Source organism: Rhea americana, unplaced genomic scaffold (genome assembly GCF_003343005.1).
Source record: "Rhea americana isolate MKP2758 unplaced genomic scaffold, rheAme1 scaffold_65, whole genome shotgun sequence".
In the NCBI taxonomy this organism is placed as follows: Eukaryota; Metazoa; Chordata; class Aves; order Rheiformes; family Rheidae; genus Rhea; species Rhea americana.
Genome location: NW_028186812.1, coordinates 51,997 through 76,905, shown reverse-complemented (window position 1 = coordinate 76,905; position 24,909 = coordinate 51,997). Strand labels below are relative to the sequence as shown.

Genomic DNA, 24,909 nt, shown 5'->3' with positions numbered 1-24,909 from the left:
CAGCATTTTACAGGCTTGGACTTCCCAGTTGTACCCCAGTTTTATTAGTCCAGATGCAGTGCAGCTGAACGTAAGTGTTGCAGCATATTTATTGCCTTGGCTTCCTCACAATTGCAAGATTACGCTACTGAGTCCTTTAAAGAAATGGCAGAAAGGCATGGGTTAGGGCATGGGAAGGCTGCAGAAAACTTATCACAGGTTGTCAGATTGGTGGAAAGCATCCTCATCCAAAGCGCACCTTATTTGCTCACCATAACCCCCTGCTCTCTTTTGCCTATATTCTGATGGGAAAAGACTTGCTAAAAATGCTTACCTTGGTAGGGATTTAACACTAATAAAAGTAATATTTTCACTGGATTGAGCCCCAGACAGATTTTGCTGCATCTCTGTCTCGCCATACTCCAGGGCAGGCTACCGAAGAGGTCTGGATAGCGCCCAATGTCCAAGCCACATCCGGATGACTGGGCATAGCCTTCTGGATGTGACTCAGCTAGATAATAATTCCCAGCAGATGCAAAGTTGTGAAATTCATCTCGTACAACGGTGACAGATTTAACTGCAACTGTATTTTTATCTAGGCTCTTTATCATGCAAAAACATCGGAGTTATTTGATATGGAAAAATATCCGTGGGTACAGGCAAATATACAGATACACACTGGCCGGGAGGTATGTGATTAACATAGTCTTTGAGTTGTGACTTGTTACTAACAGGGAGAAACCCACTGCCTGGAAGTGCGATGAAATCAGGTCGGAAGAGGACTGCCGGCCCCGCAGAAGGCAGGGAAGGGCAGAGCCGCGCGGCGGCACCCTCGGCCGCGGGCAGGGAGGGAGCTCCCGGCGGGAGGCAGCGCCGGAGCCCGGGCGGCCGTGGCGGGACGTCTGCCAGCCTTCCCCGCGGCAGCGGCTGCTCCTGCCCTCTCTCCCCTGCCTCTTTTACACCGGTGTAAACCTCCCGGGCGGCTCGCTGCTCGCTCTTGATTTACAGGCTCTGGAGGCGGTAAGCCTCAAAAGCGCCGTGAAAACGCGCCTTTCAAAGGCTTCCCAAAGGTGGCTTTGATTCAGCAGGAGGCTCAAATTCCGGGTGCCCGCAGCCGGGCTCCTGGTGCTTGAAGCTGCCGTAAGGAAAAGAAATAAATCGCAGGGGTGTGCGGCGACCGGGCTGCAAGGCGGCCCACCCAAGGGCAGCGCCAGCACCATGTGTGCCGGTCGGGCCGGGCCGGCATCCCCAGGCACAACGCGAGGCTTTCCAACCCACAGACCCATCCGGGCGAGAGGCTTCATCCCCGCGGTCTGCCTCGGCCTGATGATGCACGGAGAGGGACGCGCCGCAGGCCGCAGGTGAGATGCCCCCCTGCAAAAACCCATCGCACCAGATCCAGGCCTTCTCGAGCTGATTTATCGTGTGCAGGAACCCCTCTCCCCCTAAAAACTTTGCCAATGAGTGCATGGTATGACTGACACAAAATAAATGTTGTGGCGATTTTTTAAAGTATAACATTAAACTGAACATTTCCAACAATTTTTAAGGGAAAGCAGAAAACATTAAGAGGGTATGAGACCTATTACCACAGCAGAGCAACCCTCCTGTAAATGTAGTCAGATAGAGCAGAAAACCAGCTGGAGGGATATGATCTTCTCACACCCGTTGGTGCTGGAGTGGCTGCAGGGTGGAAGGAAGCACTGGCAAATTTTTGGCAATTTGGGGAATGGCAGGGAAAGGCTAAGGTGGAGCTAAAGGGGCTCTGCAAACTGTTTCTGTCACACCTGTACATGAGACTGTTTCCTCTCCTCCAGCTCCAAGCGTGTGAGCCCAGCAGCCTCTCCTGCCTGCCCTTCTTTGCAGGAAAACCTGCAGGACCACTGGCTGGGAAAGGGAAAAGTTGGCACTCCAGGAAAACGCTGCTTGACAGAAAGAAACATTGGTGCGAAGCACCTCCATCATATTGCACCTGGCCATTTGAAATGTAATTTTCAATACAACATACAATTTTCAATAGAAATACAATTTTCTCAGGTAAGAAAAAAAAAAAAAAAGAGGAAAATAAAAGGAAAATAAAAGTGTATGCAGAGGGAAACCCTGAGGAGAGATGCCTGTCTCCACAGTAACCACGAGTTCTAGCCCGTTCTGTTCAAGCACAGGTAATTTTGCATTTCCTCAGCTGCTGTTTGATCCCAGTCCTTCTGCTTACTTTATTGTTGCTTGAAATCCACATCTTCCTGTTTGCAAACGATAAACCTAACCACGCGAGCTATGGAGCCCATGAAAACGTACGCAGCTGGCAAGCTTCTCCGGTTGTGCCGTGATGCTTCCAGCACGTTAACCTCCTTCTCTGGAAATCTTTAACAGCCATTCAAAATAATTCCTTCATAGAAATACTTGCGTACTGAATCGGAAGCAACTGTGGATGCAGATCTAAAAATATCTTTTTGGATAGTCATCTTGTCTCTCCTCGCATCCGCCGCTGCAGCTCTTCAGCTGCCACCCGCAGAGGCTCGCGCGTAAGCGTGTGGCCGGGGGCACCGGCCGCGCCGAAGCTCCTGCGCGTAGCTCGCAGCAGACCGCGTGCTTCGCCGCCGCATCCGTTCCGAAGGTCCCGCGTCCCCCCCCCCCTCGGAGGCCTGCCCCGGGGACGTCCTCGCGGTTTGCCGGGGGACGATTGCTTGCAGCGAGCGGCTTTGCACCGAGTGGCAGAGCCGCCGTGCGGGCGCCGCGTCCCCGCCGGCCCTGTCGCCCGCCCCGGGAAGCGGCTCGGCGGCGGCCGTGCCGAAATCGAGCCGTGTCACCCGGCGCCCCTGTCGTCTCATCGGAGAAGGAAACCGGATCGTTTTGATGGGGTTTCTTTTTGACAACCCGGGCCGGCTGTCTGCATCCCCTTATTATCTTTTAAATGGCTTCAGATTGATTGTTTAATAATTTATTTTATAAATTTTTTAGATCCGAATCTAGGCTTGCCTGGGCGAGAATTTCCTGGGTCTTCCCATCCGCTCCCCTTTAAGACGTTGGGTTTTGTGCCCCRACTCCTACATGCGGTGTTTAGTTTTTGCAAATAATGACTAAAGCACCAGATGTTGCTTCAGTGATCTTTAAATATTGCGGGGTGAATTTTGACTTCTGTTCCTTAAGCTTGTTGTCACAGTTAGTGCCTGTTTATTAAAACCGTAGGGAAAATAAGACATTGAATACTTCGGAGATCGATTAAATAATGGGCCTAGGCTAAGTTTTGTCTTCCTCGTACTTCCAATGTATTCGCAGAACTTTGCTGCGCTGGCTTTACAGCTCTGAGAGAAGCTTTCAGATCACCTCCAGCTTCCTGCCAATGGACACTGCTTTAAACACCGTTTTCTTCTATTCGTCTRCTATCGCTGTGTTCCTTGCTCCTACATAAAAAGCCATAGAAACAACAGAAAAGAATGAGAATGCTTATATTTTTAACCTGAAGAATATGCAAACTCCAAAGCGCATATCTTCAGATTAGGGGAATAAATAAATAAATAAATAAATAAATAAAAGCGGTATAGGAAAAGAAGGAGAAATATGAAGCTAAACTCTCCCAGGGCCCTGAGCAACGGGGAGGAGTTGTGGTGGTAAACGGGACCTCTGCGCTGCCAAGAGCCACCAGTGCTGAGCAAAAGGGGCCGCGGCAGAGCACCGGGCCCTTCCCTCAGCACCTTTTCCCAGGCGCAGGAAGCAGCTCTGCTTGTGATTTACATCAGCTGCAAAACGGTACCTCCAGGGAGCAGCGCTGGTTTCACARTTTGGGGGTGAGAGAAGTATCTCCATTGCGCCTGTGATGCGACCAGAGAGAAAAATATGTTTTAAACTTAAGCCAAATACAGTTTTACAGCCATCACCGCTGGTACAGAGACTCACAGAAACTGCCTTTAGCTGCATGATTTAAATGGACGAGGCTGCAGGTTGGTTATGTTCCTTCCTGCTGACAGCACTTTCTTCCACAGCACCTCTGCCGCTGCTGTGCCCCGTGGCAGAGGGCTCCCGCGCCGGCCCCGCTGACAAGCGTTTACGGCCATCGCTAGCCAGTGGGAAAAGCTCTTTTGCGTTAGGGTGCCTGCCTCGCTGCAGCGGTCTAAGCTCGATTTGTTTGTACTTGATCAATACCAGACCTCCCAGCCACGCAAGTGGTGCCACTGTGAGGAAATGATACTTTTATTTATTACGGATGAAGCTTCTTATTGCCACATTCAGCATCTGTGTGAAGAACACRTAAGCCCATGCCACTTCTCCTTGTTTCTCTTCCTTCCTCATTTTCCTTTTTCTGGCTTCCCTGGCTCTCCGAGCCTTTTTCGTTCCTCTTTCGAGTTTTTCTCCCCGTGTGAGGGCGCACACCACGGGGCTAACCGGGGCGCGCGGCGCCGCTTCCCGTTTTCGCGAGCAGCCGCGCTTCCCCCCGCGCAGCTCCGGGGCGGGGCCGCGGCGCGGCGAAGGGCGCTCGCGGCGCCCCGCGTGCGCGGCGCGTCTCTGTGGCGCAATCGGTTAGCGCGTTCGGCTGTTAACCGAAAGGTTGGTGGTTCGAGCCCACCCAGGGACGGGGCGCGGGTGCTTTTAGTCGGCGGCGATTTTTTTTTTCCCCTTTCCCCTTCCCTTGGGGAATTGAGTGGGACTGAGCCTCCCCCCGCTCCGCGGCCGCCTCTGCCCCGCTCTGCCGCGGCCCCTCCGGGAAGAGGCGCCGCCCCCGATGCGCCAGGCCGAGGGCAAGGGCGGCTGCAGGAACAGCGCTGCCACCGGAGTTTCCGTAGTGTAGTGGTTATCACGTTCGCCTAACACGCGAAAGGTCCCCGGTTCGAAACCGGGCGGAAACAYGGKTGTYSYTTTTWCCTTCCCGCTCGCCTTGTCACCTCCTGCACGTTTTTTCCAACGTCTCGGTTAAAACCAGTCTGTAAACGTAGTGTGATACTGGGAGCAGAACGGAACCTGAACGCTGCCACGAGACTGCAGCGGCACCTATTGCTTCTGCGAGACTCCGAGGAGGCTGCTGTAGGGGAGTCACTCGGAGGCAGGCCGCCGCTCGTCGCAGGTGCGCAGGGACGCAGCACACCAGCAGCACGTACACCGTGCTGCACTGATACAGCGCGCTGCTGGGCAAATACACCGGTGCTGCACTGATACAGTGCGCTGCTGGGCTGCGCTCCACCACCCCAGGCACCACTCACGCACGCGTTGGTTCAGACCCGTAACCAGACCTCTCAGGAACCCAAGCCGCACACAGCAGGAACTCAATCAGCAAGGCTGCTTCTTAAACCCAGGCCTTGGGTCCCAYGGTTGCACAGTATTCACTACCATGGGGCTGAAAGACTGTATCGTATGGAATTCTTTCTTGGGGGATAACTATTTTTCAAAAATTGCTAACACTGTCACAGTATTACAGATACATTTTTTTCATAGAATCAAAAGTTATAACCTCTGTTATAATCTACTGTCGCTAATATAGGGCAGAATATTCCTAATAATTTTTCTACTTGCTATTTTAAACTTTAAGTAAACAGTATGACTATATAGTATGTATGTACTATGTTTGCAATATATATATATGAAGCCACAACCTCTGTCCAGCCTTTCTTACAAAAAGGTTTTGCACTTGAGCTAGGCAGAGGATTGGAAGCATACCATTGCAAGGAGGAGCACGCTACCGCCAGGACATGGCCAGATGTTTTATTTTCAAGATTTGGTTCATTCTGTCACATAAGCTTTCCTTTTAAAAATTTAATCTCAGCCCGTCTGGTTGGAAAGATAACCTGAAGGAGGAGAAATGAGTCTAAATCGAAATGGCTTGAGTGTCATCAGAAAACCTGCAGCAAAACCTTTAAAACGATTCCACAGCCAAATGACAGCATTTTCAGTGCTTGCACTTGAATGGCAGAAGAGGTTTGTAGAAGAGGTTTGGCTAATTAGCCTAAGCACTGCTGAAGTTTTCACTGGAAATGAGGGCATGAGAGATAGTGGCGGTTAACACTCAAATTTATGGTGTTGAGGAATGAAGAATTTGAAAACCTCATCTTCCCAATGAAAAAGCAAGGCTTGARGGAGGAGGGAGGAGAGAAAGATTACGTTAAAAATGCTAGCTCCTTAGAAAATTCAAAGCACTGCCTAATTCCTTCTCACAACTTTCCCCATTATTTGTGCCTCTTGCACTGCTACACCTCCAGAAAAATCACTGAAAATATGAGTATTGAAAAATAAAATGAAAACAAACTACAGAACGAGTATGCTAGAACTGTAAAATACTGCTTAAAGGATAAAATACATATTTCCTAAATATTTAAAAATTATGGACCACCCTCTATAAGCCAAAGAAATGGAACACGCAGCCCACTAAGAGTAAGATAAAAAGATTACAGGGTTTCTGACTCCTCTGCTCTTCATATCTGGCAATTTCACTGAAAAATTTTGCAACAGTATCAATCACCAGGATTGGAAGTTCATTTTTCTAAACATAAAGAGGGGGGGCTGGCTGTTCTTCCCTGCCTCCTAGACTTCGGTATCACCGAGGTCAGGTTTCACRGAATATTGCCAGTTCTTACAGCTCACAGGTATTTTCCCTCATTTTTAAACTGGAAAATCGAGGGAGGATTAGAGCTACCCTAAATCCTATCTTGAGCATCCTTAGTAAATTAAGCAACTTCATGATTTCAAGGAAAAACAAAAAAACAGTATGAACCCACATTCAGGGAAAAGCCTCCTCTTAAGATTTCTTCAAACTCCTTCCAGAATAAACTTAAGTCAGAGGCGTTTGGACCCCCTGAAAAAAAGTCTTGGCCTGAAAAAAAAGCCCTGTGTGGCCTTGTATTGTAATCTGAGTCTGCGAGAACTGCCAAACTGAAGAGGTGAGTTTGGCTCATTGGCCCTCAAAACTGGAGAGCGAAGGAGTACTTTTCTACACTCCTTTTCCATCATCTGCTCTTCATGTGTCCCACCGCTCCACTGCATTGTGCCGTGCAGSTTCAGTACTTCTTCCAGAGGCAATTAAACTCTGTTTGTGTACAGCGCAGAACGGGACATGCTGCAGTAAGGCTTCATCGCTCTCATCACGTGGTTGACCTCAGTGTCTCTCCCCCGCACACGCTGCCACCCATAGGTCTACACTTGGACCGCAAGCTCTTCCCCTGCGGGGCCGAACCCGACTGGCTTTGAAGCCCAGCGCGTGCTTGCAGAGTGGGATACAGAGTAAGTTGCCCAGGAGGTTGCCTGCTTTGCTCTTCGGAGCACAAAGTGGCTCATTAAGGGAAAAGCAGCTATGTAGCTTTGCAAAAGGAAGACAGAGAGGACAATTGCTCTCTACTAATACATGGTCAGGAAGGGAATAATTATTTAAGCCAAAACCCAGTGTCAGAACAAGAATAAATGGCAATAACCAACCATGAAAAATAACAAGATGGAAATTAGGAGACTTCTATCAAGTAGCACAATGAATTTCTAGACCAGTCTTCTAGCACATACAAAAAACCCTGTGTATACAGCTCCTTTTCAGATGGGCAAGTTTCCCGCAATCAGCATGGGACATCTCCTCCTTTTTCATATACCCTTTGTTAAGAAGTGTTTTACTRTATCATAAAGTAGTAGGATCAGAACCAGAGCAACTCCTTCCATCCAGAGCTGATTTAGACCATAAATCTCTAAGTGCCATAACTCTGCCTTTCTCAAATCAGAAGACAAATTAGATTGTGATGCAAGAGGTGAAAAAAATCATGTAAAATACAATCCTAAGTGCACAAAGCCATCGGAGCTTTTAAAATTTATCCTAGCACATTGATAAACCTACAAAATAAAGTTACTAGTAACTATTCAGTAATCATACTTGCTATATGCCCACCTAATATATTTCTAATTGACAGAAAATACATTATAATCTCTTTACTGCAAATGAAAGGCTGATCATCTAGAATCCATTTTAAAATAGTTTAAAACGAAAAGTGCAGTAATCACCAAATTCCAAGCTGTTTTTTTTCAGTGAAGGAGTTTTTATTCAATCTCAGCTGGATGCTTACTTGCAAAGAATCAGTGGGAGTAAAAGAGTTATGTTGATGCAATTAGGAAACAGACAAATTTGCACAGCATCATCTGTCATTAACAATTATTTCAGAACAAATCATCAAAAAGCTTGCACCAGTAACGTAAGTAGTTTCATATTCACTTTAATCTCAAGTGCCATTTAAATATGTTTGGAGACTTTATACATATGTGCACCCATACTATACCCTGCACAGCTTCAACCCAAGAACTCCTAATATGAGTTCACAGGGGTGCTGCCAGCATTAACCACGGTGATTCCTTGTTCTAGGAGTGGCGAGCAGCTGCACCCCCATAGCTTTTTCTGCTGTTAACCTTATCACACTGCTTGCACCTGGACTTTCTCATCCGCAACAGCCTCTCCCTCCAACATCCCAATAAAGTGGCATCTTCCCCATGCAGACCAACACATTTCTGCATCTCAGCAAAGCAACAAGCTTGGGGCTGCTCTCTCTGGACTCTCTGCCACGTCCTGAGGCAGCAGCAAGGAAGTTTCCACTTCTCAGCTCTAAGTAACTGCAACTCAGCTCAACCCAGATGTCATCTGCTCAGGAAGCGCCTCCCCTCAGCTTAGGGAAACCTCTGCAACAAGCGTTCAGGAGCTAGTGGTACATGGCTTTTAAGTGGTTTGCATATATAGGAACAATTGGTTGGGAAACTCTACAAGAAAATCTTACTGCTCCCTCACATCTTGTAGGGGCACCTATGTTATCTACTGGTAAGTCAAACTCTAGCTCTGGTCAACATTTTTTTTAATAAGGGGAATTCACAGACAAACATTTCTCCAGCATTATATCAGGACTTTACACTCAAAACCCATCGATTTGTTTTCCATTGTAACACATCATATAAGACATTTAAAAAAACAAAGGAGGAGCTCAAGATTTTAAAGAAGTTATGTATCAAAAATGAAACCATTCATTCTCCGTGGTACAAGTTTGATAAACATGACCACAACTGCAAAAGAAATAGTTTGGGAAGGTGAGTTCAGTGACATTCACAGTTTTTCAAACTCTTTTTGAATTTTTTCAAGCTATCCAAGCTATCCATCTCTGCAGCCGTGACCTGTAATAACAATTATGTTCCACTGCACTTGTTTAAGAGTATGACAGAAGGGTTTGTGTTTTGAATTTGTAATTAAAAAAAAAGAGTATCTCTAAAAATGGCTGAAATAGATTTGCTGATAAAAGTCTTATTTCCATGTACATTAAAAATATTTTAGGTGATCTAATTTAGCACATAAACACTCACTGTCTTCTTGGCACATTTCTCCATCTTCTTCTTCCTACTGGCCTTGATCATCCCTGGCATTCTCTTATATATGGACAGGAGTATATAGCTCTATCCATGAAAAACTCCTAGTAGTAACAATAACGGATGCTAATGTATAGTTTACTTTCGCTACTAAATTTGCGGTCATGAATACATGAAAGTTACATTTGGTACTAATTCTTTCTTAATGCTGCAAACTCTGAGTCAAATCTTATTTATTTTACTTAAAAGATTAGCAGGCTCCAAAATATATTCTGCAAAACTGTATTTTCAGTTAACCTGGAATAAAAACCTCAGCACGTGTCCTAACTTTAAATAGGAAAATTTCTACTTTATATATCCCTCCTTCCTTGGATCCAAGGATGTACACACCAGAAAGAGCTTGCAGAACTGTAGTTCTGAAAACAGTAAAATGCCTAGCAGAACACCATCCTTGATTTGTTAGTATTGCAAATAATCTTTGTATAAAAGGATGCAACTATCCCTGATTATAGTCAGTTTCTATTTACTTATTTATTTTTAGATTGGACRACAAGATTTCAGGAATTCAGAGATCCTGAAAAATAAATCAGAACTTCGTAAGTAGGGTAGTGAAGATTGTGATTTTTAAGCTCAATAAAATATGGATGAGTTTTCCATATTAAAAGCAGCAAAAATTAAAACTTATAGGAGCTTTTAATTAAAACTATCCTCATATCCTACAGCTAAAATAACTGTTTCACAGACAAAAGGGATTAAAACCTTTTTTGCCTGCTACAATGCACTTTTAAGAAAAAGAAACCCTCAAATGTAAATTGTTCAAGTACTGCCAGTGTGCAATTAAACTAGTTAGAAAATATAATTTAAATAGTGCTTTGCTTCAAAATATACATATTGAATACATACATATTAAAAATACTAAAACTAAGAAATTGAATATTCACCAAGTTTCAAACAGAGTTTCATCAAAATGAGGTAAATCTATATCGCCTGGTATTGAGCTTGGTGCCGAAATGGAGAATAGGTCTTCAAGGATATCTTCATTTGCAGGACTTTCAAAAGCAAGTTTTTTCATGCCTGATTTGTTCATTGTAAGAACTTCAGAATTACTCTCCTTTACAGGACTGTAGTAATTGTGGTCTTCACATGGCACTGTTGCATGTGACATACTGGTCATCTCAGCAGGCAGAGCTGCTGCAACATTGCTATCCACCATTTCCAAATACATACATTCGTCTTCACCTTTTGGAACCTCTAAGGAAGCAACAGTTGAGGTAGGGGACAGTAATTCTGCCAATATTTTGTTATTAGCATCGTGGCTAGTGCACATCAACACAGAGTTTACATCAGATTCATTATCTGCCACATCAATCTGATGCTGCAGTTCCCTTAAAAAAGTCTGTAATAATTCACTATCCTTATGAGATTCAAAACATGGAGTGCTTTCACCTCCATTCACAGGTCTTTCATGTTTTGTTCGTTCCACTGCTAGTCTATCCAGTGAAGCTAACTTCTTCTTTTTAGCATTAAGTTTTTTTAACAGTTTTTGGCGAAGTTTTTTGGTTTTATCAGTATCTGACTCACTTGTCTTCCCAGAATTACAGCTGGGTGAATTAGGCTGAATTACTTTACCTGAGGTACCCAACACACTTCTTGACCTTCTCCAAGTTGGACCTTCATTAGCAATATGACTTTTTGTAGGAGGGTGAATGTCTTGAGAAAATCCTTTGAAATCTGACAAAGGATGAATATTTTTACTTTGAGGAACTGCTGATTTAGGAGTCTCAGTCATCTTGTTTGTACCTCTACCTTGAAATCCATCAAAGTTACTTGCTCCCTTAACTGGCAGCCGCATATCACTTATTTTTTGCACCGAGGAAGTTTTGCAGTTTCTTTCATTTTTAAGAGCTGAGGCACTTGAAGGCATAAAAGAAGTATTCTTACTTAATAATTTCTTTACCCAGCTTCCAACAAATCCTCTTTTTTGGTCTTTGTGTGAAGGCTGAAAAAGATGATTGGCAGCAGAAGAATTTGCAATCTGAGAATCAACTACAGTTTTGCTTGCATCTTTCAAGTCAGGTGATCTTTGTGCAACATTCTCTGCCGGCGACACATTCTTGTTTAGCTCTACTTCTGAATTTAAGCCAGTACCATCTTCCATGTTAAATAAATTTGCTCTGTCATCTGTTCTTCGATTAAGTGGTGAGCAAGATGGGTAAGGGTMCTGGTTTTTAGGCACAGGAGTAGTAGTAGTTGCTGGGTTTAACTCTTCTAGGGGTAAGCAAATGCTGCGACCTTCAGATAACGTGCATTTATTATTCATAGCCAGACTAGTTCCAGCAACCTCTCCTGTATGTGGAGTGTCAGATGAACAAGCTGATTCCTGCTGTTGCAGTGTGTCCATCTCAACAACAAGGTTATTTCCCACCATCTGTCTGTTCTCCAGTGATTTAGCTTCTGAGTCAACTTGAATTTCTACAAGCGTCAGAGTTATAACATCATCATGTGCCAGACCTTCTAAATCACGATGAACACTACTTTCATCTTCAGCAACCTGCTGTTGTTTCTTATCTGAAACTCTCACAGAATCCTCTTTGTGATGTTCTGCAAATATTTTGTCTACAGCATTTTCAAAACCACAAGGCAACTCTGTGGAATTTGACTGTATGTTATTAAGAGGCAAATCTTCAATATTTTTACTCTGAAACTGTGAACTCAGTTCTTGTGGCACATGAGATGTTTTCTTTTCCCAGAAGACAATAAAAATCTCTGAAGGAGGAACTTCAAATCTTTTACGTCTCTTGCAATACGGACCCTTTAAATCATCACATTCAATCCAAGTTCCTGAAAAATAAACAGTAACCAGCGTGGAGACTCAGAGATCTTTAAAACTGAAATCACTGTTTCTGACACTTGTCAAACATTTTTATTAACACCTTTCCCTTGACATGCAGAAAATCAAGATTCTTCTGCTCTGTTCTTTATTGTATCAGAGGAAAACTGGGAGGCTTCTACCCTAAAAAGGTCACACTCAAGCAGAATTTGCTGCAGCACTATTACAGGTCAGAGTAGGTCAACCAGAAAAGCAAAACTAATGCTTTTTGTCCGAGCTAATGATGCTGACATCCTGTCTGAAAATATCTGCACAGGTCTGAGGGAAGAACCACCTTTCAAAAATGTTTCTCAGTAGAARCTTTCATAAATTGTTGTGCATCTCAATCAGGCAAAGAGATATTCTCATTTAGTAATCTGCCCCATCATCTGCAAATTGTTTATAAATCACCAAAAAAATAATTTTTACAGCTTTAAGAACCTATAAAATAGATGTATAACATATATATACATAATACATCAAATGTTCTTAACTAGTTGCTTCCCAGATGCTTCCTCATCTCAGTTCTTCCTAAACTCTACCTGCACAATTTAGGCAACTTTCATTTTGCCAGAACATTTGATAGGACTGCATCCATTCCCTCTATGGAAGCATGAGAATCAAAATGTCCACTTTCCACCTTCTCCCTGATTCTGGAATTCCACTTGGATGAAGCTCTGCTGCTGAACCAACAGAACCTTTACACCATGAGTCATGTTTCTAAAACTGAATTGTGCCTCCCAACCATCAGGTGAAGCAAGGTCCAGAAACAAAGAGAAACTAAGCATCAGTGCTCCTAGTCCCCATTCCTGCCCAAGAATGATTGAATATTTGGCTTCAAAATAACCAATACAGTCTGTCTAACAGCTATGCTCAGCTTGTATTTTTTTTTCCTTTTTTCAAAGTTAGGAAAGCAAACAATACTACCCAAATAACTTTTCCTAATGAGGACAGCGTAGGACAGAACACTGCTGAACAAATTAGTTAAACCAAAATGAAAGCTTCATCCAGAATAACAAAGTTCCTACAGTTCTAAACATGAAGTTTAGAATACAGATAAAAAAACACTTATTATTTATGGACTTTGGGGACTATTTCAGTAATCCATAAAACAGGATTTGATACAGACTCATGCACTACTATAACAGAATTTATGGCTCTTACCATCAGGATTCAAAGACCAGGTTATGAAGTGTTTCTTGACTGTCTGATACTGAACAACAGATGTTATTTGGTAGGAATCTCCTTCAAACTGAAATGAGTAATTCTTCAGGTTGTTATGTGGCAAGCCTTCGACAAAATGCAACATTAATATTGCAGGTACTCTAATAAAGAAACAGAACAGTTTAATTACAACAAAATATCAGTAGAAGTTCCTAATGAAAAATCACAAGCAAGGCATCTCAAAGAGCAGGCAGTCCTGCTGTTACTATTTTATCTCCACATAAATCTCCTAAGATTGAGTGATACTCCCAGGATGATATTCCATTTTGTTATAAATGTGGGGGAAAAACAACACACGAGATTGGAGGAATGGCAGGGGGAGGGTGTGAGTGAAGGTGAGAAAGACAGGAGGTAACTGTTATAACAGAACTATAAGTGACAGCACTCCCAAGTCAAACCAATAAAGACAATCAGAGAGCAGTTCTATCCATCAACACCAGGGGTTGTGGAGAGGTTGCTACTGGGTATCAGTAGTGTATTTACTCCCTGGCTGAAACAAATGTGCTATTCAGCAAGCTAAACACTGCACTTTCTATATTTCAGGTTTATTAAACGTTATTTGCAAGTTTCAGCATTTAAGAATGACCTTAAATCTAAGAAACTGAATATTTATCAGAGTTAAAAGCTTAATATTTCTTTAAACACAACAGTTTGTTTTCGCAAGCGCAACTATGTTCACTAGATGAAGTCTCAAAATTTTATCTTCTTTTCAAGTTCACATATTCAAACTTACTTTTCCAAAATCATCTGTCTTCTTTGAGATGCATCATTACAGTTATTACACGGACCAATATGAATAGCATTAAGTGGATGCCAATCAGGGATTATATTTGTGAAGGTTGTTAATGTTTTCCTACATCTGGACACACAGAAAAAGAGAGTAAATTGAGTTGCTGACCAGAAAACAATAGAAATACATACTTCATACCAGGGAAAAAAGTTAAAAAAAAATGTTATGACTAAGTCAAATTCTATTCATATTCATGCCATTTGCATGATCTCCAGTGTGACTGCATCAGATGCAAGTCAGCACTGAATTCACTTGTCAAACAGTATCAGTCATCATTTGTTCTCAGCAGCATTAAGGCCTTTAATTCCACATTATCTGCTCTTTCTCCCTTAACGTCTTATCTCTTTCCTTTCCAAAATATAGTGAAACTTCTACCAAGACCTCAGTAATTTACTAGCTAATACAGAGGCTCAAGACAGAGTGAAGTAGTAAAAAATTACATCAGAATGCAGAATACAAGGCCTTGTTTTCAAAGAACCAGTACATTCAGAGCAGAGCTTACACAAATGAAAATACAAAGTATGGAATATTACAGTGAAACAATGTAGTTCATTCATCAGCCTCAGAAGGATCTTATTTTATATTCAACCTAACCTAGATTTTTCAACTTACTGGAAAACACAGCATGTAACAGAGGCTTTTGAACACATCCTATTAACCAGGACTACACATTAGCTCGAGGTATAAAGGACAGAATTCATCCTACCTCATTTGCGGGTCTAGAAATTTATTGTGTAAATTTAAGACAGTGGAGAAAAACAGGCATTTTTGAAGTAAAATGAGCTGTCTTCTGAAGGTGCCCGTTTTTCCACTGACTCTAAAAGGAGGCTAAGTGAGTAGCTTGCACTTACAGCTATACAGAATTTGATCAATTATCAAGAAACAACTTCCCTGTAATATTATTGTAAAATATATCAATTATGCAAACAAGCCTCATATATTTATATTCCTGATTCTTTGCAATCCAAATGAATATTATAGGTATTATTCAATAGCAAAAGTGTACCAGGCATACATTCTTTGGAACAGCAGCAATCTGTATACTCTCAGCAAAAAATCAGCATGAGCAGCTAAGGCATCACGATTGCATATTATTTCTTTTTGGATTGTATGATAACATGATTTCCTAAGACATGACACAGCAGTAAACCATTTGCAAATGCCAGCCTAAAAAAGTGGATCACATAAAACACTACCAACAAGCTTAAGCTGCACAAAACCTAGAGAGCTGAAGAAAAAAACATATATTAAATGCAGATTTAAAAAGGTAAGGAAGCAGCTTTTAGACAGAAGCTACTTAAGAAAAATCTCACCGGTCTTGGTATTTGTAACCACAACACAAGCACTCAAACTGCCATGAAAATGAATGCAGAAATAGTTTCTCAGCTTGGTGATCCAGTCGTAAAAGTAGAGGAAGTGCAAACACTGGACTTTCCTTTTCACCTTCAAAGATGGAGGAATAAGAACAGTCATTGAATATTTAAAATCAGCCCTCAGTACATCAAAAGGAAAGAAGATAAGTTTACTGCTATTGCTTCTAACTCTGGGTAACCTTTCAAGGCTGTATTTCTAATTCTCAGAAAGGGACAGATCCCTGTTATTAGGTTGCTCTCACAGRCAGTTTTGTGACTACAGCATAGTTACCAACAGAAGAATATGCTCTCTAAACTTCAAAATTAGTTAGGGGACAAAAAAGCTTACCATATAATACATGATATATAAAATGTATTTGCAAGCTGTCTTGTATGCTTATGACCATATGTATTTTTATATGCTGACAAACTACAAAGCTTCACATGTAGTTTCGTGAAAATAAATATTGATATTCTGCAATAATTACTCACCCAATTTACACCCAAGCTGAGGCTGAAGCTGTGTAAAAATTCTGTTTCTGATTTCGTTGAGATATGATTCTGCTTTTGGAAGGACATCTAAAGAAAAAAAACACATATTTCCATCTATTTATGTGCAATCCTCCCCTGTTCCATGTTCACCTAAGGCATTCATTGTCTGCAAACAGATGCTTTTCATATTAACATTCACTTCTCTATAGCTGTTGGTAAAACAGTCAATGCTTAATATTAATTGATTTGAAATTTAGAGTGGAATTTACACAAATTATACACATTTTACTAGAAATTACTTAACCTGACTTAAATTATGGTTAAGACTGTGTACTATTAACTGGATAGTAAAGGTATTTAAGGATAAGGTAGCCAGACATTATAAATCCTGGAGATCTGGAGTTTAAGAGTAGATTTAAAAATCTAAATTTTAAGATCAAAAGGGCAAAAACGTGCTTAAATACTTTGAATTGACATCACACAATTAGTTTAAAAAATATCTTAATGTGTTGTCTCAGATTAAATACTAAATTCCTAGGTCACCATTTAAAATTTGTAGAAATTAATTTGTTACACAGCTTACATCATGTATCTCAGTATGTAACTTAATTTTACAACAGTTGCATTGTTTATACACGGATTCTTTAAGCTCAAGAAAGAAGATAGCTTCTACTACACAATCATGATCATAACCTCCACAAATTAAAGGAGAATTTAACATAGCTGTGGAAACTATTTCTTACTTAGGATATTTATGTATATAGAAAAAAAACTTTTAAAAAATTCTGCAGCTCTACTGCTTCTGATTGTTTTTAAAAACAACCAAAAGTAAAAGATACTGAAAAATTAGATAGCAGGGCAAAATAAATACTACACCGTAACAATACACCATTCCACTGTTGCCCACATAAACTAATTTGTTTTGCAGTGATTCCTAGAAATGGAAAGGTTTAGGTCATTTCAAGTAACACTACATTACAACACCTTTCCTAAGGAAGGTAAGCTACCATCCCCACTAAGGGCTCTTCTGTATCAYTGCTTCTTCACAAACAGCAGTAGCACAGCAAAGGGGAAAACACCATCCCAGATTCACAGGTAATGTGATGGCAGAGGCATTCCAGGCAACATTTAAAAACTTAAAAATAAGCAGCCAGAATTTCTGGCTAGAACTAGAGCAAGTGAAATTTTTTAGAATTTCTTTAGATTTTTTTTCCTCTTCTTTAAAAATATTATGGTTTTCTGTCAAAAAGTCTATTCATTTTTTTTTCCATATATCCACTGTTTTTTTCTAGGGACGATGTGATTTTAAGTTACCTAATGCTGTTACGGTACTATATAGCCCCACACTCACTCTTCTTGGGAGATCTACTGAAAAAGGCTTCGCAGAAGGTACTGGCTAGTCAAGAGACCTGCATTAATTCTCTGAAGGAATATCTTTTACAAATTCAGACTTATGACTCCAATGGATCAGTTCAAAAGAAATAAGAAAAATATATATTAGTAGTTTAAGAGTCTTAAATTGGATCCAGACTTCACAAAATGATCAAAGCTCATACTAACAGCTTATAGTGACACATCTTCTAACTCCTGCTGTGCTGGCTAAAAGGTTGCCTCCAGCTACTCATCACTGCCCCAGTGCTTGGAGGTGACTGCCCTCCAGTTTGCCAAGTCATACACGTGGAATGCTCCTAACCTGTTCCAGACAGTAGGGACCAGGTTAACAGATCTGACTATTTTGACTGAAAAGGGTTAGGAAGCACCATCATCCGCAGGGCAGATTGTAGACCTCAGGGGAAGCATTCCTTCAGTCAGCTCAACTGGAGCCAGAAAGGAACATTCATCTTCCCAGCTTTACTGTTTTTGGTGTGACAGGGCAACTGTGCATTTATACAGGGATATATTAAAAAAAAAATCACATCAGGAAAGATTTTAAACGTTAATATTAGAACAGCACTGTAATAATACATTAACTAACAGAGGGGAAKGAAACAAATTCAGGCTCAATTACCCGAACAATTCACAACTTACCTACCCGGTATGYAACAGAAAATTTCAAGAGATACTTAATACTTGCTTTCAAAGTGTGCCTATTTTCCCTGAGACAGATATTGTCAGTGATTACTGAGAATCTGCTAGACAAAAGAACTCTGGTCTGGAAATTCACAGAAATGAGGTGTAACTTTTTTTGTGTGTGTTTGTGATCTTGAAATAAAAGGGAAGCAGACTTCAGTACACTCTACTGAATTCCATGTATTTGTAGTAGATATATCAGTTTGATTATAAAGAAGCAGCAGCTAAACTTACTCACCTTTTACCTTACTTCTTTTACAGGTATTTAGAAGTGCAGTTGCTTGATTGTATTTTGTAAGGAGTCTCTGCAGTAAACATTTTTCTTCAGTGTATTCTTCTGTTAGAGCAAACTTTAATGTTTCTAAGTGTACCAGTGCTGACAAAATACAGTTCAACCAACAAAGAGCATACACGTTCCTCCACTGAAGACATAAATCTCTGTTATTAGTGGAACCTTTATCATCTCTGAGCAAAATTTCAGATGCTGCCRAGCAAAGTTCAGAACTTGGTAAGAGCTGTGTTCTAGCTGAAGAAGTCTTAGAAGGACTTTCTTGGTAACCGCTGGCTCTGTTGGCTGTTTCAATATCCACCTGCTGTGTGACGGACTCCGCCTTGCTACTAGTCTTTTGCTGGTCATTCTGCAATTCATCAGGTATGCTTGGCTTGGGAGAATATAAACTATTCTCACAGTATTTGACAGCAGGACTTGCATTAATAGTCTGCTCAACATTTATCCCATTATTAGTCCTTGTCTGTTTTGTATGTAATTCAAYGGGAGAAAAGTCACTAATATCACACAACTTCCTTTTCTTATCAGTACGTGGAATTTGATGTTCTTCTGAATTAGCAGAAATAATTATGCTGTTTAATGGCTTATAACCAAGTGGGTAGATGCACTAAAGGAAAGAAAAAAGTTATAATGAAATCTACAAAGCAATTTCAGGTAAATAGTAGCTAAAAATACAAACTATACARTTAAAGTAGAGTGCAGGACTCCTGTAAAGTGATACTTTCATGAAACTGACATATAAATTCAACATATATGACAGGAAGGATGTTTTATCCACCTACTGTCTTACAAGCAGTGCTGAAAAAAAAAGTATCAAAAGTGATAATCAACAGCACTTTTCCAGTAAATAGCTGACTCCCCACTTCCCATCCCTTAAAGACATCCTAATGTTGATAAGGAAACTCCTGTTCRCTCATTCTGCTACATCTATTCCTTTAGGGAGGATGAATATTTCTCTTTCCGAGACTTCCAAAGCTAGAAGGCTATCTTTCAGATTAGTCTGGTGCACCAGACTGGGTGTCAGTAGGGTCTTACGCATAGGAACGTTTTGCAACCAGGAGAATATAATCAAATCCACTATTCTCCTCCTCCAAACCAGTACAATGATTACTGCAGAGGGAGGAGTAAGGGGGGGGGGCAGGGAAGGGAGTTGTGAGACCAACTTACAGCAGTGTATCTAGTCTTTGCACTCAGTTAATATAATGGTACCAGGCCATATAAGATTGCTATACCCTCACCACACACACATGGTACAGTGCAGAAAAGAGAATGGAGAGACAGCAAAAGTCACCACTATTAAGCAGTCTAGAAATCTAGCTAAGGTTAAACTTAAAATGGAAAACTTCAGAAACACTGCGGTTATAATTACAAACCTATTTGTATTACTCAAAAGAAAAGCAAAATAAGGAAAAAAAAGCAAAGAAAAACAAAAAGCTTAAAGAAAAAAGAATGAGAAACTAACATCTGCATGGATAGAATACCAGTTAGAGGGATCACCAAATTTTAACTTGTAATCTGGTTCATATACAGATTTACTCTTCCTTGTTAGGTAAGCCAAACTCCCTTTTTAATTTTTTTAAACATTTCTTTAGATTAGCTATGCATAAACACTATACATATAGAGGTTAGCTCTGTTTTTGTCTAAACACAGCCAGATACTGTCTAGTAGGTCAACTCAAAAGAGTCTTCTTCCAAGTCTGCTTATCACTAATGAATTCCTGAATTTAAAGAGGCGTAAATGTTGAAGATAACACAACACAAGAAAACTGTTAATTAGGATAATACCTGAGGATTTGCACAAAGGAAAATGGACTCCTGAAAATTAATGCGGTAAGTCCGTAAAGCTTGTGTCTGGCCCTTCTCTTTGCAGACTGGGCAATACTCATGTGTAGTTACAGGACTACAGTTCTATTAAAAAAGAAAAAAAAAGCAGCATTAGCTTATGTATTTTATATATTATTTCAAGAATAAGATTTACACACCAAGACAGAAAAGCAATATATCTGATATAGTATAAAAAAGTTAATTGGATTAGGTTTTGATCATAGCTATAAAAGTATATACTCAAACAACAGAATGTTCTAAACGAATTTATCTTTTGATTTAAATATTCAAATATTTAAGAAAGTATCTTTAACCACACTATTACATAATATCTCATTTTGTTTGCACTAGACCAAAGGATATTTGTTGCCAGAGAACACAAATTCAGATCTTTCAAAGACAAATAAATTTTCACAGAAAAGCTAGCAGTTTTAAAAACAACACCAGTAAAAAAACCAAAAAAACATAGACACTAATGTACTTAGAACAATCTTTCGCCATTGTTATAGATTTCCGTGGAAAAAATAATTTTGAGATTTTTTTTGAGAAAATTGAGACCAATTAAAAATCTCTCAAAACAGAGGAAAAATATGAACTTTGCACACATGTAAAATAAGTTTCAACTGACTTTTCCCAAATACCCCACCATGTGGAGTGTCGATATCCCTATACCAGTCCCTTGTCCAATCACTTGCAAACCATTTGTAGTCTTCTGGGTATCCATCATTCTGAGCCACTGGCTAATTTATGTCACTTGAAACAATGTCAAGACCACTAAGGAATTTTCAAAGAACCCTGAAAAATAAGAAATGAATAGAACAATTAAAGAAAAAAAATAGATTAAATTTTGAATAAAAATATACCAACGGTAATGAAATCTGTATTTTCTGTGAGAATGAATTCAGAAGCATAGTTTCTTGACTGAACATACTTATTTTCTTGTGCAATTACAAATTCMGAACTTTAAGTCACATACCAGATTAGCAGCTTTAGACCTTGGATTTTCAAATCTATGTRTTCTTTGCACTCTGCAAGATCTCATTTATTTTCCAAGTGCAGTATATTTAGCAGAAACGTAAACATCTTGTCTGTGCATCTAATTACTACATCTAACACTGTCAGAAAGACTGACYGATATTTTCTTTAAAAATGGCTAGAATAAAATGCCACACAGTTACAGCTTAGGCAGTGAAGAACTAACTACTGTCGCTTTCAGAAAAGTGAAGTTAATACACTAACAATAAAAAGCTTATCCTGCAAAAGGAACCATTTCTAACTACAGAAGGGCATCCTGCTGCTAGTGTTATTTGAAAAAAGACTAGATTATAAGAAGTTTAACAATGCTATGGACTTCCTAATAAGCTCTTCTACAGTATTACTGCCACATAAATCTACTTCATGCTTTGTTAATGACACTGTATATTTCATTTAATATCATTTCTCAAATTCAGGGCCAAATTTTGCCTTCTGATTCACATATGTTGTTGTTCACTGAAGTAACATACGTATCTACCTACACACACATCTGTGTGGGATGACTCCAGTATAGACTACACACACATCAGAAGACAGGTCCTCAAACTTGTGAAAGTCCATTCTTTCTCTGGCTCTGAAGCTAACTATATCTTGATTGAGTCAGAAGAATACAGAGGTTTAGAACTATATGGACCCAAATCTATATTGGCTGACTTCAAATGGAGCTAACCAGAATAAATACGCATCTCTTCAGGATTTAAGGGAAAGTTAAGGCAGGTGAAATACAATTAAGCTGAAAAGCAGCAAAGTCAAAGTTAACAGCTTTCCTTGAGCAGCTAATACTTTCTTTTTCAACACCTTCACTGATCAAGAACCTCTCCCACAGCACAATGCTCCACAACTCCTACACTATGACACCAGCTCAGATTAAAAGACAATTCCTTTTGAAACAAGAACTTTTGGAGACCTGCACAGATACCAGTTCAACTAAATCCATTTATAACACTAAGCAACAAGAGACCCTACAGAACTGTATAGACTGCTAAAAACRGACAGATTATTAATTAAAAAAGTACAGCAGCAAGCTATAACAATTCATTATTTCATATCAATCCTCAAGGACAACTTAAGTTGATGACATGTCCTACGGATACTTCAACACATACAGAAGCTCTTTTCAGAATAATCAGACTGTAAGATGAAGAGCTAGCACACTGGGACTTCTAAAACTAACAGTTTTTAAAGGTAAGAACAAAAGTATCAACCTGTACAAACCTGCTCAGAGAGCAGGGACAGACTTAGAATATGGTTGGAAGGCGTACAAGAAACAACATGGTCCTAGGCTCACTCAAGGTAAAAAAAAAAACTATTGCTATCACCCAGCAATAGTATTATAATGTTGCAGTCCATACCATTTATTGCACTTAACATGATACTCTTAATCAACTTTTTATTTCAGAGACATACAAAGAACCCAGGAAATAAAATGGGGATGCCAGTACCAGAYATACAGAACAGTACTAAGTGACCTATCTGTACATTTCAGTATGTGTAAAATTACAGTAAGCTTTCCGTGGTCTTTGTAAAATGTATAAGAAACAAGAAAAATTGCCAAGAAAAACAGACAACTAAAAGACTGCTTTATGAATTGGTAGTTTGGGTCACCGGTAGAACGGGTCACTAAAATGACCCATTGTAGCAGCATATAACATCAGCAATACACATCAGAAAGTACATAGGAACATGCTTTCAAGCTTACTGGTCCTCTTTTAAAAGGTTTACACTACTTTCTCTTCTTTTATGTTGGACACTTGCAAAATGTAATGCAAACCAGGTATAATTGCTAAGCTTCTCAGGTAGCTGACAATCCAACTGCTACGTAACAGGAAGGTCTCACATATTTTTTTCTCCTCTTTCTCTTTCCATCACCAACCCCATAGCTCAATTCCTTATCAAACTTTCCATAAGCTAACTGAACTCATGAAACAGCAGAAAGATTTTTTTTTTTCTGCTATTCTAGTGAGTTAAACTGGTTTATGAAAAGGTCTGATGAGCCACAGAGATAACAGGGCAGAAGACAGAAAGCAGGGAAGAGGTAGAAGAATTCATACTGCAAAAAGGCTTTTGGTAACAGTGAACTTGTCTTGCAATACAGTAACAGTTTCAGGATCTCATGACAGAAAATCAGTTAAGAACTCCAGTAGGCAAGTGATAGAACAGTGATTWCATCTCAGTGAACATCTTTTCTCAATTTAAAGGTTAAAGTGACACTTAAGAATAAACTTCTTGCAAATTGTAAGTCTTCTCTCCTTCAAAAGGAAATTGAAAAGGAAAGATGAAAAACCARAAGTCTGAGAAGAAAGTCACACACATTTACATTAACCATGTTATTAGATATGTGTGCATTCCTTATGCAAGAGAACAGTGTATTATTTTTAACTCCAGCTATAACTAYTAATATTCAAATCAGAGTGCAGGAAAAAATTACAACTTTGGCCATGAAAACACATTCCAGTAACTGTGACATTAGAGAGATATTGCCATGTCACCTGATCACTGTTCCTACATCACAGGCCATATGTGCTAGGCAGAATTACAATTCCGTCTCGTGCGGGGGCAAATGCAAGATTCCTTCCTGCATATAGCCTAATACAGACTAAGGCAAATGAAGCTGAAATGCATTAAGCTGTGAAATAAACTAGTCTACAGCATGATTACTAGGTTGTTCTAAAAGCTTTTGTACAGTCAGACTTATCTTAAATGTCCTAATAGTGAATGCTTTGATAGGAGTACTGTAAGGTACAGGGACTAAGCATCTCGTCGATGAGGCCTTTTGGCCTTTTCAAAGAAAAGTAAGTTAGTATGGAAAAAATATACCTTAAACTAACATTTATTATAGCTACAGCAAATAGATGCAAGATTTCAGAAAGAGACTTGGTGTAGGCAGAGCCTCGGTCTCTACCCCAAGGCATGAAGTGAAAGGCTCATGGACAGAGCTCCTGCTAACAGGCTGGCACTGTCCTGGTTGCTGCCCTTCCTTCAACACCAAGTAGGGTTCAAATGCTTCAAGATAAACCTATGGGTAAACAGCCTCCTTAGGTTTCTCCCCACATCCAGAGTGATCCATACATTAGGAAAAGACTGCAGAAGAAAAAAAAATATATATGTATGGTTAATTATTAGAACATCAGAAAACTGTGCAAGGGAAAAATATATACATGCTAGTACCTCACCACATACATCTGTTATTAAACACYGGTTTAGATAGCGATACCTGAATAGAAAGAACAAGACCTCAAAGCTATGGATGTTGACAAGAAATACTAAGTCGGCATTTAGAAATATTCAAGACTGTCATCTCAACACAACCTACGGAACAGGCAACCGAGGAACGAGGCAAAGGGCTTAACGCTGCTCCCACARAAACGGAGGCGCCGAGAAGCCCGGCGCCGCTCCTCCCCGCACGCAAGGGCACGGGGCGCCCCAGGCCACCCCTCACCTGCCGACGGCTCCGCGCCGCCTCGCCTCGCCTCTCGTCTCCCCGCGCCGCCGCCGCTCCGGGCCCTCGGCGGCGCGCTGCGAACCGCACGCACGGCCCTAAGCCCCACGCTCCCGGCCCGGCCTCCCCGCGCCGCACGTGCACGTGCGCGCGCCGCGGCCGTTACGCGGCGGCCGTTACGCGGCGGCCGTTACGCGGCGGCCGTTACGCGGCGGCCGTTACGCGGCGGCCGTTACGCGGCGGCCG

General features: G+C 40.8%; 1 protein-coding gene and 2 non-coding genes across 3 annotated transcripts; 2 read left to right on the top strand and 1 right to left on the bottom strand.

Moving 5' to 3' along the window:
* Positions 1–4,475: 4,475 nt before the first annotated feature.
* Positions 4,476–4,549, top strand: TRNAN-GUU (transfer RNA asparagine (anticodon GUU)). The gene has a single exon. It is a non-coding gene; the product is annotated as a tRNA-Asn (tRNA).
* Positions 4,550–4,747: 198 nt separating this feature from the next.
* TRNAV-AAC (transfer RNA valine (anticodon AAC)) lies at positions 4,748–4,820 on the top strand. The gene has a single exon. It is a non-coding gene; the product is annotated as a tRNA-Val (tRNA).
* A 3,940-nt stretch (positions 4,821–8,760) lies between these two features.
* Positions 8,761–24,721, bottom strand: USPL1 (ubiquitin specific peptidase like 1). Its single transcript, XM_085320724.1, has 8 exons — positions 20,818–24,721; positions 20,151–20,273; positions 18,315–18,972; positions 16,007–16,093; positions 15,476–15,605; positions 14,106–14,231; positions 13,313–13,473; positions 8,761–12,120 (listed from the first exon to the last, which is right to left on the bottom strand). The coding sequence occupies exons 1-8, from the start codon at positions 20,914–20,916 to the stop codon at positions 10,217–10,219; spliced, it is 3,288 nt and encodes a 1,095-aa protein (XP_085176850.1). The 5' UTR covers positions 20,917–24,721; the 3' UTR covers positions 8,761–10,216.
* Between the last annotated feature and the right edge of the window lie 188 nt (positions 24,722–24,909).